Below are 17,061 nucleotides of genomic sequence, written 5' to 3' on the forward strand. Positions count from 1 at the left end.
TTTGCTTGTCGTGGCTTAGAATTGTGCTCATCTCACATTTGTAAACATTTTGTGAGACTAGTTTAAAGTTCACCATTCCTCGCGTCTTAGGCGTTTCCGGTAAATACAGATAACCAATATTCGAAACAATGCACGTATCCAACGGCAAAATGGTGTGTGGGGGGGCGTTTAGTTGCATTTTGCTACGCACACAAACCAACTTTTTCAACCACCAGCATACAAATAGTGGGAGCCATTGCCCATAACTTGGCACTTTTAAAGATGTTTTGATTCGGATTCGAAATTTGTACCATTTCGTTTTAATCTTGGAAAATTTATAGGTGCCCTGAAAATTTCTTAATGAATTAAATTTAAGTTGAAACTTTAAGCCATTCTTTTCTCTAACGGCAATAACTATTCGTTTGTCCGTTTCTATGTTTACAGCCTAGCCAATGACACTGTTGCCGTACTCACTGGGCCGTAGTCGATGTGATCTTCGGGGCGTACTTCCTTCCGGTTCTGAATAGTATGCAAAATACGGAACATCGGCTGAACACCATTCCGGTGCGACTTAGTTCCATTAACTGTATGCATTGGATACAAAAAGGGCTGAAGGGCCAAAGCAAAGCAAAAGCAAAGGGCCTTCCAGTGTTATAAGCTAAGATGCAGATGAACCATTTTCACAAATGGGTAAAATGTTCGAGCCATGGTTTCGTATTTCCAGTGAAATTTACGTGAACAAACTCGTGCCAAGGTACCATTTGTTGGCCAGCTTCTACAATGGTAGTAAAGCTCATGACAGGTTTCATTCAGAGGTTTTCCACAATATACGGCTCTAAGGCTGCTTGGAACTGGCGTAAGGCAAGTTGAAACGGTACTTGCAGCCTTTATCAAGCTCGTGGGTCACTGCCACTGATATTTTAACTATTTATGCACGAACCGTACAGAACATTGAAAGTCCGTACCGTGTTTTTGTCGTTTTCTAAAGTAAAGTAAACCAAAATACTTGGAACATAAATTTTGCATTTTTCAATCGGCCACGGAACAACATCTGCTGCAATAATAGCTTAGCGATAGTAGTTGAGCATTCACTTTCTACGTAGTATATTGCTTAGTTTATCCATTTTCGTCTTGCATTATGTACATTTATGGTGCATCGTGCATGAATCCCGTTGGCTTGAGAAGCAATAATGTTAACAAACAATGAAATGGCTGGAGATGAAGCTGCTGCTTGGATACCATACGTAGTTACTCAGTAATATATTATTATTATGCATGGAGGATATTAATATGCTAAAATTAGTAAAAAAAGTGCTGCCGCGAAATATACAGCTGAAACAACCTTATGTTGAACAGAATGAAGCATATAAAACTGACAAAAGTCACTACAAGGGCTGCTACCAGACAGACGCTAGATTTGAAAGTTAGTTTCGGCATTTGCTCACAGATGTCGCTGACGTAGAACTTTATCAAGCCCTGCGCGTTTATGCTCACGGCTGCAGGAATCCCACTGACTGCTGCTATCGTCGACACACACACGCAGTCGTCGAGGTGTTTAGCATTCGGTGCGCGTCGATAACAACAGCGTGCGGAAGGGGATGGGGCGTAATCGACCCACGTAATCGGAAGGGTGGTGCGGGCATAATGTGCTGTGCAAATAGTATGTGGGCTCCCTGATTCGCATCCTACAAGGAAAACGATGAGAGACAACATGTGGTGAAATCGAACAGCGATTTGAAGTCAGTGACTGCCATCATGACGCTGGCGTCAAAGTGTTGTGCCGTGAAACCGCAGGTCTCATCGAAGCAGGATGCAAATCGGTACTTTATTGGGCTGCTCCTGGTGCTGTCCGGGGGTGGGCTCTGGTTGCGCCAGAGTGTGAAGCATGATGCCGGCACAGAAAAGTTGTCCCTAGAGCTGACCAACATCCCGCAGGTGGCGCTCGACAAAGACGCAGAGCTGTCTAGGGCCCGCAATCGTAACTGCTCGTACTGGGACTGCTTCAACGTATACCGGTGCGGCCAACGGTCGGTCGTTGGTATTGACGGCGAGCAGGAACACATTCTGATCTACGTGTATCCGCTGAAGGAGTACAGCGATGCGGACAGCAAGCGCCCGGCCCACCAGCTGTCGCGAGAATTTTTCACGATAGTAAAGACCGTCGTAAACAGCCCGTACTATACCGCGAACCCGAACGAAGCGTGCCTATTCCTACCCACGATAGACACACTGAACCAGAACCGGATGGACACCAATCTGGTGGGCAAGGCCCTCGCATCGCTGCCATAGTAACTCAGACTACCGCGACCGGCCTACTGTGACCCGTTTGAATCTCACTCTTTACCTTTTACTCCTTCACAGTTGGGAAAATGGTGAAAACCATTTGCTCTTCAATTTCTTGGCCGGTTCGAAACCGGACTATAGTACGGTGCTGGACGTGAACACAGACCGTGCCATGATTCTTGGTGCCGGGTTCGACAGCTGGACGTACCGCCCGGACTTTGATCTGCCCATCCCGATGTACAGCGCGACGTTCGAGCATTACCGGCCCAATCTGGCGAAGGAGCGCACAGTGTTGCTCGTCTCATCACAGACAAACATCCTCCCGCGACATTATCGCGTTCTGCAGCAACTTTCCTACGACTATCCGAACGAGCTACTGTTGCTGCAACGCTGCCCAAGCTCTACGGTGAAAGTCGACGAATCGATCGACATGAACTCGCCTGGTGAGCCGCGCAACAGTGACCGATTGCCCGACAGTAATCAAATCGATGTTCGGTGCAGCTTTCCACAAGGCAACGAATACGAGTACCCGGTAGTGCTGGAAAGCGGTACCTTTTGTCTCGTTGTACGCGGCGTGAGACTTTCGCAGCCGACACTGATGGAGGCGATGGCAGCAGGCTGTATTCCGGTAATCGTGGCCGACAACCTGGTGCTCCCGTTCAGCAACATCCTAGACTGGGAGCTACTATCGATCCGGGTTTACGAAAGTAACCTGCACGGGGTGATGTCGGTGCTCAAAAGTGTATCGGCCGAGCGGATCCGTGAGATGCGCTCGCATGTGCGACATGTGTGTGACCGCTACTTTGCGTCTCTCGAACGAATCGTGCTGACCGCGCTAGATCAGCTGAACGATCGCGTATTTCCGCACCTAAGCAAAACGTACATGCACTGGAACATCGCCCCACACCAGAAAACGACTCAAAATCCCCTGTTTCTGCCGCTGATAGCACCAAAGGCTCAGGGTTTCACCGCTGTCATACTCACGTACGATCGTATAGAAAGCCTGTACATTCTTATTCAGAAGCTGGCCACCGTTTCGTCGTTGCAAAAAATTTTGGTCGTGTGGAACAACCAGAGGAAAGCACCACCACATCCGTCGCTGTTTCCGAAGATTGGCAAACCGCTGAAGGTTATCCAGACGGTCGCCAACAAGCTGTCGAATCGGTTCTACCCCTACGAGGAAATCGAAACCGAAGCCATTCTGACGATCGATGACGACATCGTAATGCTGACCGCCGATGAGCTGGACTTCGGATATGAGGTGTGGCGCGAGTATCCCGATCGGATCGTGGGATTTCCGAGTCGGACGCACGTCTGGGATAACCAGACTGGTCGCTGGCGGTACGAATCAGAGTGGACGAACCAAATCTCGATGGTGCTGACCGGAGCCGCCTTTCATCACAAGTACTGGAGCTACATGTACACGAACGCTATGCCTGGAAACATCAAGGAGTGGGTGGACGAGCACATGAACTGCGAGGACATTGCGATGAACTTTCTGGTGAGCAATGTCACCAACAAGCCCCCGATCAAGGTTGCACCGCGCAAAAAGTTCAAGTGCCCTGAGTGTACCAATAACGAGATGCTTTCGGCCGACTTGAACCACATGACTGAGCGGTCGGCGTGCATCAACCAGTTCGCCGAAATTTACGGCACGATGCCACTGCGCACTGTCGAGTTTCGAGCGGATCCAGTATTGTTCAAGGACAACTTCCCGGAGAAATTGAAGCGCTTCAACGATATTGGTAGCCTATAGAAGAACACTGCCCGTTAATGTAAATTGGAAGCACCATCAAGATTATGTAGCAAGTGATGGGTTACTAGCCTTTTCACACAAGCACGATTAGGTTAGTCGTTGATTTTAATTAGGTACATTTTTGACGTTTTACATTTGACTCCCACATACCTCAGACGATGATTTTAATTTAGTACTTTGACGGTTTACTCTTTTACTCTTTACACATACCTGAATGTTTTTCTCAAACATACCTCAGTAGTTGATTTTAATTTGGTACATTTTTGGATGTATTGTGATGTATCTTTTATAACTGTTCTTTGTCATATGTCGTACCTCGGTACTTTTATCTGGTAACATCATCAATCTTGGAATTTTTAGGATTGATGTTTGTTTGATACATGATTCGTTGCGAGCATTCATAGTTTTTTGGTGTTCCAATTGTCAGTGCAATTACGCTTGTCTATCTAGAATTCTTAAATTTCAATGATTGACTATGGTTTGATACATGTTAGTTTTTTAGTATGTTAATGCCACAACTGTCAGTACAACCAATTAGTCAAAAGCAATAATGACTGACGAAGAGACAACAGCACTTTTTTAAATTCAATGCAATACTAGTTTAGTAAAAGATTTTAGAGTTGCTTGTCAATGAGGTCAATACAATTTACGATACCCGTATTAGGTTTATAGGTTGATTTTAATCTGTTTCACGTGCTTTTATTATGGTTTATTGTAATAATTTCACATAATGCAGTCACATCGATAGGCGCTCCATGAATGTCTATAGACTTCTGTAATTTTATCTGTTTCATTAATAGTTATTGATACTGTGTCGATCAGTTGTTGTAGTAATAATATCAATGTAGTAGTAATTAATAGTAATGTTCAACAATCATGAATTGTTGTGTGCTTTTTTATTTGTTATTGTCAAATAGTTCAGTGTAATCGATCGAAACGCGCTCCATGAATGTGTATAGACTTAAATGTAATTTTATCTGTTTCATTAACAATAGTCATTGATTCTAGGTTTGATAGATGATACTTTTTTAACTTTATTGTCACATGTTTGGATATCAGTACTGCGGATAAGATTAACACACACAGACACACACACACACAGATTATTGTTTGTACTGCAATAAAATTAATGTGTGCATAAAAGAAAGCTGAACTTGTTTCACTTTGGTGCATTGATAGAGGTAGCTTTTATAAATGTTTAGCGTCAAGTGCATCGATGCAGTCGACGTGTCTTATCCCACCAGAATGATTGATTTCAGACATTGATTTCGATTAGATATATTGATAGTTTATTGTATATTAGTGGCACATGCGACAGTACAGCCAGTGTTGTAATCGATCTGATTTATGAGTCACCTCGGACACCTAAAAGCCGCAAAAGGTGCCACTGGATGATAATACTTATTTGATTGACGCCATAGCACAAAGAATTTGTAACATACTGTTGTCAGTAAGTATATTAAATCAAAAATAAACTGCAAACGAACAAGAAAACAAACATCCAGTGCGGCTGTTGCGTGTAGTACAGAACCAGTGCACTCAGTCGCCTGCTTCCTCGTGGTGCTTTTGATTGTGGTTTTTCAACAAACACTTGTATTGAAACCGTTTGTCGCATTTGCCACATGGGTACGGTTTTTCGTTGGTGTGGATACGCATATGCACACGCAACGTGTATGCAATAGTGAACTTCTTATGGCACACCGTGCAGACATGCTTCCGGTCGTTGTTGTGCGTTTTCATATGTTTCCATATCGCTCGCCTGAAAAGAGTGAGATGGTTAACAAAATTCCGTGAATTAGAACCAATTAATCCCGGTTCCAAGGGTCCTTGTGGTACATTTAGACACCACCCCATTCCTTACTTATTTCGCATCAGCTTTCCGCACACAGAGCACGGTAGCTTCGGTTCCTCGTGGTACGAGATGTGCGTTTGATAGATGCCCTGGGTTTTGCACTGCTTTCCGCAAACACCGCACACCGCGTAGTAGTAGTCAGTGTGCCACAGCTTTTTGTGTCGATTCAAAAAGACTATTCCGGTAAAAGCGCTTCCACATCCGTTCTCATCACACACGTACGGTCGAACATCTGAAGATTGGAAGGAGGCCAGTTTTGAGGACCTTTCGTAGGACTCGTAGACATACGAGAAGCGGAAACGCCAAAGGGGACAGCATCTTACTTTCGTGTTCGTTGAGATGTGTCTGAAACTTCCAGTTATCATACTGCTTCCCGCAAATGTGGCAAGTTGTTTTGGGCCGTTTGTACGATCGGTTTCGAATGCCTTGCGACCTGCCTTTCGGCTGCGAGTTTGCCACAGCGACGTGCAGCTCCAGCCGGTACGCTTCCTGTTTTAGTCTGATCGTTTGCAAGAGTGCCTTTGCGTGCTCGGGCAGCCCTTCTACTGGTGGTAAGCGAAAAATTGCCTCCTTCGCCACGCGTTGAGCGGTTGCAATTGTCTTCCGAAAACTATCCATAATATCCAGCAACAAACAGCAACTTTCGCAGGCAACTTGGCCGTCTACGCTGACCCCGAACAGTTTCTGCTCGCGCAACATTTCCAGCTGCGGTTGTGTTGGCTCGGAGCCGGCCGCACTCACGCCATAGCACAGAGTGCACCGCTCTTCGCGTGTTCTCGGATAGTTGGTCCACAACTCGTGCCCGTCAGAGCCCTGTGGCCCATCGTTGGGAATTTGTTCTTCTAAAAATTTCGAAATTTCCATCAGTATCTCCGGGTCGGGCTCTTCCGGTACCGACGCTCCATTTACTACGCCCGCTTCCTCCGGTATCCCGCAAACAGTTTCCGATCCGTCCGCTCGCTGGACAGGCTGCAACATCTGTGCGTGCTCGGAACCGAACAACTCTCGTCCGATCTCAAGTGGACCGCCCAAATACTGTTCGCTGTCCGTTACGATGCCGGCGTACACGTAATCGACCTGGTGTTTGTGCTTAATAATAATGTTTTCACACTCCTTCAGCAGCAGCTGGTTGCTATCCGATGCCCAATCGCCCAGCTCCATGATGACAAAGTCTTCCATCAGCAGCCGGTTGGTTTTGAAGCACGCGTTTCGAAACTCCGTCGTCAGAAACAGCAGTGAAGCACAATTTTTGCATATCTTCGTCAGATTATCCTGCTTCGTGACCTAAATGGCAGAGAGGGGCCAAAAAACCAGGACGGTTTGGGCGAATTGGGCGACGGTCATTTGCATCGAGTGGAGCCGGCAACCTACCCGTATCGACGTGCATTCGAATATTTGATGTGCAATGCTGTACTCTTTGTCCGAAAAGATGTACTCCAGAAAACTATCGTCACAGACGCGCATACATAGCCGACATTGGTTTGGATCGTTGATAACATGCCGAAGACTCGTGGTGTCCATGTTTACGGCAAAATTTTCGCAATATTTGTACCCTGGAAAGGTATCCCACAGCCATACTATAGCTCACTGTATCCCCACAGGAGAATCGTGTGGCTCTATGCGCATGTGCCAGTTTTCTGTGGCCGAAGTACACCTGCTGCTCTGTAACGAGCAGAATCATATTTTAAAAACTAAGCTAAGCGCTGCTTCCCAAGCAATTGTAGCTTCGTTTAGTGAAATCACTCATTGAGGTTAGTTGTTTTCTTCGGCGCGTGCTGCCGATGCAACATGACCAAAGCGTGTCTTCGCAATATTCCCTGAGGACGATGGTGACCCCTTGTCGTACCCAAATCATTCTCCTAAGTTCAGCAACCTAAAATCAACCAAACGATAATCAACCGTTTTGTTCAACTTTGAACTCGGCAAACGCTGTGTAGAATTCATTACCATCGATTGTGGATTGTTCCTATACTTACTATCTGTCAGCCTCGACCAGCTGTCATTCAACGGCTGTCATTAATATAGTAAATAAAAACATTTCTTTCATTTCTTTAATTCAAACATGACTGCTCCGATGGTATTAAACAATCGAGCGTACGTGTGGCAAAAACAGGTAAAACAATATAGTAGTGTTTTCGTGTGATCCTTTAATGGATTCCACATTAGGCAAACTGCTCAGAGTTAGGTGCCCCGGCAAAGTTTAGGCATCGTGCTATTGAACGTGCAATTTTTAGCTGTGTTTTTTCGCGTTCGCCAAATTTGAATAATGCTAGTGCTTGCTACACGTCACTATCATCATTCCTTGGTTTGGTAGAGGGCACACCGGTTTAGCGATAGAATAACAAATTCCTCTACTGTGTTTTGCCTAAGGGACTCAGTTGTCAACTATACGGCTACTGCGACTACACGAGAAAAGCTTTTTTCTTATCCAACCCGGAGCTGCATGCACAATTTACCGATCGAATCTCACTACACAAACTGGCAGATCTTAGGCAGATTGTGCAGCGGTCGTTGATAGTGATCATGTGAGAGGATACGGATCCGCGTTTGTTCGTTCTTGAAATTGTTTCCTACGGCCTCTTATCCCGAACGCCGCCGCTAGCTGCTATCGTTGTCAGCATCGCAGATCCATAGGAAAATTAAACGAAGTCACAATATTTTGCGGTCAAGCACACTTACAGGAACACAGTCACGAAGAAAGTGCAGTCAATGAAGTGCGCTGCTACACACATATCGAGCACCAGCGTGCTATATGTGGACAATGTTTGCCTGTTTTTTTTTCATATTAAAATAAAAGTATTCATTTTCGTTCCATGTTTATCAGCACGATAGCAGCACGTTTCTTCAAGTAGCAACAAAGAGTGAAAGGAAGCGCCCCGAGCCTCCCACGTAACGTGGCCGGAACAGCTGTGCGATATAAAGTGGACGCACAAACGCACACAAGCATGCTACAGCTGGTTCCCAGTGTACAGTAGAAACGAGGCAATTTTTTTTTTAACTAGGTCACACCGCACCCGATTGCGTTATCGCACTCGATAGCGTGGCCTGGGTTGGTTCCAGTGTTCGTTCCTTCTTGGGCGTGACGGCGGATGAACGCATCGCACCAGTAGTCGTGAACAGGATGTCACTCGATTCAGAATACTCCGTTTGCAAACCAATACCGACCCTTGAGGCTCTGCTAGAGTTCAATATTCAACCGCACCTTTGGAAAAATCTCGTCGAACCGATAGCACCGCGTTCGCAGTCCCGCAACCTGGGCGAACGGTACCAGGTGATCGACTTCGACGCTGGTCCGGTCGAGTACGTAGCAAACCAGTCCCGGCCGCAGGTGCTGCTGTGTCACGACTTTAAGGGCAACTACCTGAACGACAAGTACATCAATGGCGTGCAGGGCGAGGGCCAGTGGGTCGATTATCGGTTCTACAATTGGGCGGCGATTGACATCTTCTGCTACTTCAGCCACAAGTTCGTCACCATTCCAACGCTTCAGTGGCTCAACTGTGCGCACAAGAACGGCGTCAAAGTGATCGGCACGATCATCGTGGAGGCCGGCAACGTGCAGCTGATGCACGACATCCTCCAGTCGGAGGAGTTCATGCGCCGGGTGGTGGAGGCCCTGGTGCACGTCTCGCGGGTGTGCCAGTTTGACGGCTGGCTACTCAACATCGAGTGCCGGTTGGACGCGGCCAAGATTCCGCTGCTGTGTGACTTTGTGCGGCTGCTGACGGAACGCTGCCACGAGGCGATTCCCGGCAGTATGGTGATCTGGTACGATTCCATCACCAAGGACGGTCAGCTCGATTGGCAGAACGAGGTGAACACGCACAACGATCTCTTCATGCTGTCGTGCGACGGGATCTTCCTCAACTACGCCTGGACACGGTCGCACCTCGAACGTACCGAGAACTTTATCGCCCGCTACTTTCCGGAGCGCCGGCTGCAGGTATTCGTCGGTATCGATGTGTTCGGGCGGAGCAAGAAGGCCCAGATGGACACGAACGCCACGCTCGAAGAGGTGCTCAGCTTCCCGTTCTCGGTGGCGCTGTTCGCACCGGGATGGACGTTCGAGTCGCTCGAAGCGAACTCGAAGCAGGCCCAGCTCGAGCCGGACGACCGGAACGTGCGGTTTCTGGAGACTAACGATCGCTTCTGGAATCTGCTTTGGCGCTACCTGTACGTACGCGGTCCGACGCAGCTGCCGTTCTACAGCTCGTTCTGTCTCGGTTCGGGCAAGTTCTACAACCGGCTGGGAAAGACTCAGTCCGATCAGTGCTGGTTCAATCTGGGCAAGCAAAGCTTCCAGCCAACCATCCCGTACACGCCGCCGCTCGAGTACGAGCTCCGGAACGATGCGCTGTCACACTGGACGCACCATTTCGAGGGTGCGCTGGACGGGGGCTCCTGTTTGAAGCTGCGCAACGAAGAGCATGACAAGCGACTGTTTGCCTGCGATTTTCCCTGCATCTCGGACCTGATCGTAAGTTACGCGTTCCGGCGCAACGAACCGGGCGACACCGAACTGGCGCTGGTGCTGAAAGCGTACCACACCCAGCGCCACGATTGTCTGCGAATCGTGTGCGGCGGCCTGGACTGCCACGTCACCAATCGGTGGAACGAAATGCGCGCCATACCACTGGAGAAGGAGCAGATGCTGCAGCTGCTGAAACTCGGCGCCAAACCGCAACTACCGCTCGCCGACAGCATTAACGGGTGGGAGATCAGGTAGACACTCGTTTCACTCTCTCTTTCTCTCTCTCTCTCTCTCTCTCTCTCTCGTTCACTTTCTCTCACAATTTCTCTCTCTCTATCTTTGCACCCTCTCGTATATGGTTCATCTCCCGTCTGGATGCCGCAGATACTACTATCTCTCGGCGGAGCTATTGCAGCAGGCCCAGGACTGGGACGCTCGATTCGTCGACATCGGCATCAAACTGACTAAATCCGCGACGGCGCAAGCAACTGACTATGCCCTGCTCGGTGCCATCAATTTACAGGCAGGCTTCCCGGCCCATCGCCATCAGATTCCTCAGCGGACCGCATTTTCGTTCGCCAGCGACAGTGAGTCGGATATTATTTAACCAAAGGTTATTTCGCGTCAGCGATGTTTGTGCCTTATGAACCCAGCGCATCTGTTGCCGCTGGGAAACCTGGTTTGAATCAATAAAGTTATGCATGCTTCACAGCATGCTGCAGATGAATTGCTGCTCTCTCTCTCTCGCTCTTTCTCGTTTCCCTTCCATAATTGTCTCACCCGGCTCCTACTGTCCTGAGGCTTTTGTTAGTTGACGACCGCAAAATGGACCGCAATTTGTAGTAAATGAGAGCTTCAGCCAAGAATAGAAGCAATTTTGTGAACCGGCTCTTCGGTGAACACCTAGCCCGATCGATCGGTAAACTACTCATCGGCCCATAAGCGCTGTCGTCAAGCTTGTGTCCGGTGTGTTTTTGTGTGTTACGTTACAGGCCGTAAACGTCGTTTTGGATGGATGGAACAGGTTTAGCCGTTTTCCAAGCCCGGAGACCGGAGATGCCACAACACGACCGGAATGGTAAGGAAAAACATCTAGCTTCCCCCCACGTCCGCATCCATGCCGCACTACCTCATCTGGAAGCGGCCTGCTAATCTGTGACGGGATGGCGACGCCGACATCGCGAGGGGCAAATGGAGAAAACAGAACCACCAGTGTAGAGAGATTCCGCCTCTCGAGTGACACGTCCAGGGGCTGCCGTCCGGGGGGAGGCGAGTGCTGAGTAGCCGGCGCTGCATAGCTATGAACTTTCTTTCCACCCATATCCGTCTCGATTACCCCTTGGTGTCGGGGTTTTTTTTTACAGCGCCCCCGAATGGTTTTGGCTTTGTTCCGGATTCCGTTCCGGATAAGGCGGGCGTTCGCGCATACGCTACGCACCGCAAACCGTCGAACCGGATGTCAACCTCACACACGCGCTCTCTCCCGCGCTAGGTGCCGCTGATTTGGTGGATCTAGTACGTTGCATTCTAAAGGGGCTACCCTACTCGCGCACTCGAGCTTTCTTTCTTCTTCAAATGTGGCGCTTTGCTGGCCGACATCCCAAAACGAGTGCGCGCCGCCTCTCGTTAAGGATAATGATGATCGCGGCGCCAAACCTCTCCCAGCGCCAAAGATGGGCACGGCACGGAGTGTCCCATCGCTGGCTGGCTGGCTGGCTGGCTGGCCGGCTGGGTTCTCTCCACCGTTTTGACGCGAACGGACCGCGGGAGTCAACAGCAGTGGGCGCCGAGGGCTAACGAAAAAGTAGTCCAACTGCCTCTCTCGACTTTCTCTTTCGCTTTCGGCGCTAGCAGGGAAGCAGGCGGATCTGCCACATATTTGTTTTGACGGAGGCATCTCTGGACTCCGCAGCACCTGCGGTACTTCGACGCAAGTAGCATTGTTGCTTAAAAGTTCGATTGTTTCACCCGAAAACATGTAAGGTTGGTGGAGCATCATTTTTTGTAAAGAGTTAATGCTGCCAGCTCTTGGCATTAGACTTGGCTTGGCAAAGATAAGCAATTTCGTTCTGCACGCGTGCGTGCGTGCGTGCGTGCGTGCGTGCGTGCTCTGCTATTTAGCACCATCCAGCAAAGCTATATCCTGATCGAGTGCGGTTTGGCGGAATAATGAGAGATGTTTGGAAGGCGAGAATGAGAGAAAAGGAGAGGGAGAAAGAGAAGGAGAAAGAGAGAGGGAGTGAGAGAGAGAGAGAGACAGAGAGAGAGAGAGAGAGCAATCGAAGAATAATTGACGCAATGCTGGGTACTGTTGACATACGCCAAGAAAAGAAAAACGCTTGGGTTCGTCGCTTTCCATTCCGCTTCGCGGTTGCAGTCTTTCGATTTCGTTGCCGCGCAAGTGGGAGGTTCGCGCTGTTTGTTTTGGCGATCAGTGCTGGTGCGAGTGCGAAAACCGAAACAATTAGCACACGGTGAGAAACTCGTCCGGACTCGCCGCGCATTCGAACGGAATGGATTGGACTGGGGACATTTCTTAGGTTCTTAGGCGCGCAGGCTGTGCTACTACCCCGCTGCTACTATAGTCTGTATTGAGTCGCGCGAGTGGGGTGAGCAGTGACGAGAGCCCACCAAGACCCACCAAGAGCCTGTTCGGGGCTTCAGTTTCTGTTACCGTTCAGTTTTTTTTCGTTTTCCTTTTTGTTTTGCTTATTTTAACTCCAGCGCCGTGGCAGGTGAGGGTCCCTGGTCGCCCTATCCCTGTGCTCACTCTCCGTTTCGTTGGCCGCCGGTTATCTGCAATCTCTCTGCCCGGCCCCGGTGGTCTGGAGAGCAAGGTACTTTCACTCTCACCCGTCGCTCGCCGCCGTTCCACGGCTAGGATATACCGTAGCCACTGCTGTAAGGTGCCTGTGCTGGCCGGCCGATCGCTTATTACGTCCTCCTACAGGTGGGTGGGCAGCCATCGTCCTGTGCGCCCAGCGCGAGATGCTTCTGTTAAACCATTCCCATTTTTTTACCATTGCAACTCAAACGAGGTCTTCACACGCAACTACACGCAACTTCGGTCCCCCCTGGGGGGCCATAGCCCTGCGGCGCGCATACACGTAAGCGACAGGCGCGCGTCAAGCGAAAAAGAAAGTGACTTAAAAAAGAAGCAATAAGGGAGGGAGAGACGGAGAGAGAGATTGAAGATGTTGAACGAGAGAAGCGATCGTCCGCATCGCAGAGAGACATCGCAGAGACTGCTGCTGCGCAGACGACTGCACTATGGGACTCCCATGATGGTAGGTCAAAATTGGCATACAAGTAGAAGAGCGCGTCGAATCGCGTAGAATTCGGCGCCATTCGGTTGGACACCATTTTTAAGCCACAGTAGACAGGATAGAGCCTTGCGGCGTGCGGCACTGGTTGGATAGGTTATCTGGTTCGACATGGTTCCCTCGACCTTGGTGATGCGCATTCCGCATGCCCGTCGCCCGTAGCTTTTTCGTCTGCCTGTTGGCGGCGCAGAGCTTAGAGAGAAAAGGAGAGGGCGGATGAACCGGCGTGAAACGAATGGACACGTAGTCCCATAGTGCGGTCGGTGGAATGGTCGGCGATGCTGCTGGTGGTGGTGGCCATGGGACACCACCCTGTGTGCGCGCCCGCACGGAGAAACCTCACAGTTTCGCTGAGTTTTCGGGCAGCTCGGGAAGTTAGTTTACGGCCAGCCGCTCCTCGAGGCAGACGGTCATCGCCACCGCGCAACTGTCTCCTTGTCCCCTGTCCTACACCCGTCTCACTCTCTCTCTCTCGTTCTCTCTCTCCGTTTCTCTCTCTGTCGCGCGTGTTTTTCGCAACCGTTTAACGCGTGGTGCCCGTGTGTTTCCACTCAACCTGGCGCCGACACCTGACACTCGCGCATTCCTGGCGTTCCTGACTCTGTGCGTGTGTGTGTGTGTGTGTGCGTGTTTGTGGTGCCGTGCTGCGGCCGTGAAGCGGCTCGTGAGGGCACACACAGTGAAGGTGAGATGAGTGGCGCAGCATCATCAAGCAACCGTCAGCAACTTCAATCATGTCGAATCTGAGTCCTTGATTAGGCCCGGTGCCAAGTGCCCAGACTGTGTGTGAAGTGATGTGCCGGGCAGGGGTTCGAGCGGAGGCTAAAGTTACCACAAGAACAGGTTTCCCCCGGAGCCAGTCGTGCGCCAAGCGGAGCAGTGTTGCGTGCGATTCAGCGCGACCTGTTGATTGTGGTGATCTCATAGACGTGAAAACATTGCCACCCGCCTCAACCCCGCACCCAGGGGGTCGCGTCTCAAGGACCCGGCCGGCGTTTCCCTATGAGGACGGCGACGACGACGGAGACGACTACTGCACGGCCACTTTCGCTACTTCCGCCCAGTGGCTTTAACTTTTGCCGCGGCCGCACAAACACACACACGCAGGATTGGGGCATCCTTTGCATCCTTGGTTATTCATCCACAGTATTTGGATTCCGATGATCCGAAGGGAAGGGAAGGGGGGGGGGGGGGGGGGTCTGGCGCAAAATATCGCCAGTACTTACGGAAAAAGTTTTTACTGTATTTCCCAATTCGTCCAATTTTGTAAATGTCTAAAGCCCGGTCCACACGTAACGATTTGACTGCTACTTTAGTCTGTGCAATCGCATCGCACAGACAAATCGTAACGAAATGGACAGCGAAATTGCACCGACTTTTGTCCTTGTTGGCCATCGCCGCAGTTTTAGACAATTACAGCAGGCGATCATTAATATCTGTCCAATTTCCACACATGTCAACGTGTGTTGATGGTGGTTTGACATGTTGGCATGTTGATGCACGAGTTTTTTACGGAATTTATCGAGATTTAATCATTGCTTCGCTTTAAAAGCCATTTCCTCGACACTGTGATCGATAAGTGAGCACAACGTATCGGGTTTGCGATGCAAATCATAATGAAATCGTAGCGTGTGGACACTCCACAGATTGCTACGATCCGATAACAACTTTGATCTGCGCAGACTAAAGTAGCAGTCAAATCGTTACGTGTGGACCGGGCTTAAAGCTTTTACTAAATGTTTACAATTTCCAGAACGAAGTTCCAGACGTTTTAAAAGTCAACTAATCTGTAGTTTAAAAACACTTCATGGCAGTCGCGAGATCCTCCGTCCAACGCAGCACCCCATGTCGGACGTTGTTTTGTTTTAGAGGCCTATGTGTATTTGTTGGCTCAAATCAAACTCTCCCAATAATCATTAACAGGCGGCCCCAACTGCTTCCCCCCGCACCGAGAAATTGAGAAGCTGCTCCGGGGAGAAACTGCCCTGCCGGAACAGCTCGCGGAGGCGGCGACGGCGGCGGCGATGGTTCATCTCGTTTCACTTTTTTATTTCGGTTTGTTGTGCTTGATTGTGTTTTCTCGGTTTTTTTTCTGTTTGCTTCCTGTTGTTGGCGTGCCCTGGCCGCCCAATCTCTCTCGCGCGCGCGCCCAATTTCCCCGTGCCCCGTGGACTGGACCCGTGGCCGGGCTTTTCCGACCTTTTTCTTTCCACAGTTCGGTTGGGGAAGCAAGTAGTTTGCGGGGGCTTTCGCTTTCGCGATTTTCCAACTAACCGGTCCGGTCTAACCGGACGCAGGAGATGTACCTCAGCTTCAACGGGAGGACACTGGCACAATCGATGGACACTGGAGACACGAACGACAGCGCGGGCTACTACTAGGGTGAAGTGTGTATACTGAAGTGTGTATACTAAGTTTTGACGTTCGATACCAGAGGGCACTGCTAGAAGCCTAATTTTAGTTTTTGTTATATTGGTACAATCTTCATATGAACGTATGTGAAATTTCATTTGAAAAAGTATCGACATGTCACAGTATTTTTTACAATGGAAAAAATCAAGTATCGTGCAGTGATTGAATTTTCATTTTTGGGAGGTTTAAAAGCAAAGGAAAATTATGAGTGATGAGTAAGGAAGTGTAAAAGAACTCTTCGCCTTTAATTAGGGGGTTAAAAGGGGGGTTTCTGAGTTTAAACGTGGTCGTAGTAGCTTTGAGACGATCCATGTCAAAAACGTCAAAAAACAGACACAACACCTGAAATTGCACAAAAAAACAGGATATCGTATTGAAACATCGCCGAATTACTGAAATAGATTTAGTATAAGGCCTAGCCATCCTATTGAGCAGTATAACCATTATTTTGAGTGCAGTATTGGGTTTGAGAAAGCTGTTTCCAAAATGGGTGCCGCATTCGCTGAAAATGGAACAAAAACGCAATCGAATGCAAGTTTCTCGGCAACATTTTGAGCTTTTCGAAAGGATAAAGTGGATTTTGTGCATTGAATCATCACTGTGGATAAGACTTGGCTCTATCACCATGATCCTGAATCAAAACAATACGTTAAAGAATGGTGTGAACCTCGTGCTTTGGCTGCGAAACGAGTTCGTGTCCAGTAATCACCCAAAAAGGTGTTAGCATCAGGTTTGTGGGATGCGAAAGGTATTTTGTTAGCGAATTACTTGCAAACTGGTGAAACAATAAATTTAGACTGTTGTTGTCACCTTTTAGATCAACTGAAAGAGAAAGTTCGTGAAAACAGACCCAGTTGTAAACTCTTTCAAAAACATCCTCTTTCATCAGGGCAATGCACCGTGTCAAGAGCATTTTGAAAATGGCAAAAAGCATTGAATTAAAGTTCGAATTGTTGGAGTATGGAGTATGGAGTTGAAGCTGGCA

At 48.9% G+C, this 17,061-nt stretch overlaps 4 protein-coding genes across 4 annotated transcripts in view; 3 read left to right on the forward strand and 1 right to left on the reverse strand.

The window, feature by feature from the left end:
• The first annotated feature begins 1,734 nt into the window (after positions 1-1,734).
• LOC128277830 (exostosin-2) lies at positions 1,735-5,131 on the forward strand. Its single transcript, XM_053016364.1, has 2 exons — positions 1,735-2,267; positions 2,341-5,131. Exons 1-2 carry the CDS (start codon positions 1,735-1,737, stop codon positions 4,016-4,018), a joined length of 2,211 nt encoding a protein of 736 aa, XP_052872324.1. The 3' UTR covers positions 4,019-5,131.
• Positions 5,132-5,557: 426 nt separating this feature from the next.
• Positions 5,558-7,391, reverse strand: LOC128277843 (GDNF-inducible zinc finger protein 1-like). The gene is made up of 4 exons (XM_053016393.1): positions 7,242-7,391; positions 6,194-7,154; positions 5,880-6,102; positions 5,558-5,777 (listed from the first exon to the last, which is right to left on the reverse strand). Exons 1-4 carry the CDS (start codon positions 7,389-7,391, stop codon positions 5,558-5,560), a joined length of 1,554 nt encoding a protein of 517 aa, XP_052872353.1.
• A 1,316-nt stretch (positions 7,392-8,707) lies between these two features.
• Positions 8,708-11,030, forward strand: LOC128277771 (cytosolic endo-beta-N-acetylglucosaminidase). Its single transcript, XM_053016296.1, has 2 exons — positions 8,708-10,592; positions 10,726-11,030. Exons 1-2 carry the CDS (start codon positions 8,992-8,994, stop codon positions 10,946-10,948), a joined length of 1,824 nt encoding a protein of 607 aa, XP_052872256.1. The 5' UTR covers positions 8,708-8,991; the 3' UTR covers positions 10,949-11,030.
• A 3,052-nt stretch (positions 11,031-14,082) lies between these two features.
• LOC128267900 (uncharacterized) overlaps positions 14,083-17,061 on the forward strand; it is a 7,879-nt gene continuing 4,900 nt past the window's right edge. The window contains exon 1 of the mRNA XM_053004853.1: positions 14,083-14,349. The gene's annotated coding sequence lies outside the window, so the exon portion shown is untranslated. The remainder of the gene's footprint in view (positions 14,350-17,061) is intronic.

Source organism: Anopheles cruzii, chromosome X (assembly GCF_943734635.1).
Source record: "Anopheles cruzii chromosome X, idAnoCruzAS_RS32_06, whole genome shotgun sequence".
NCBI lineage: Eukaryota > Metazoa > Arthropoda > Insecta > Diptera > Culicidae > Anopheles > Anopheles cruzii.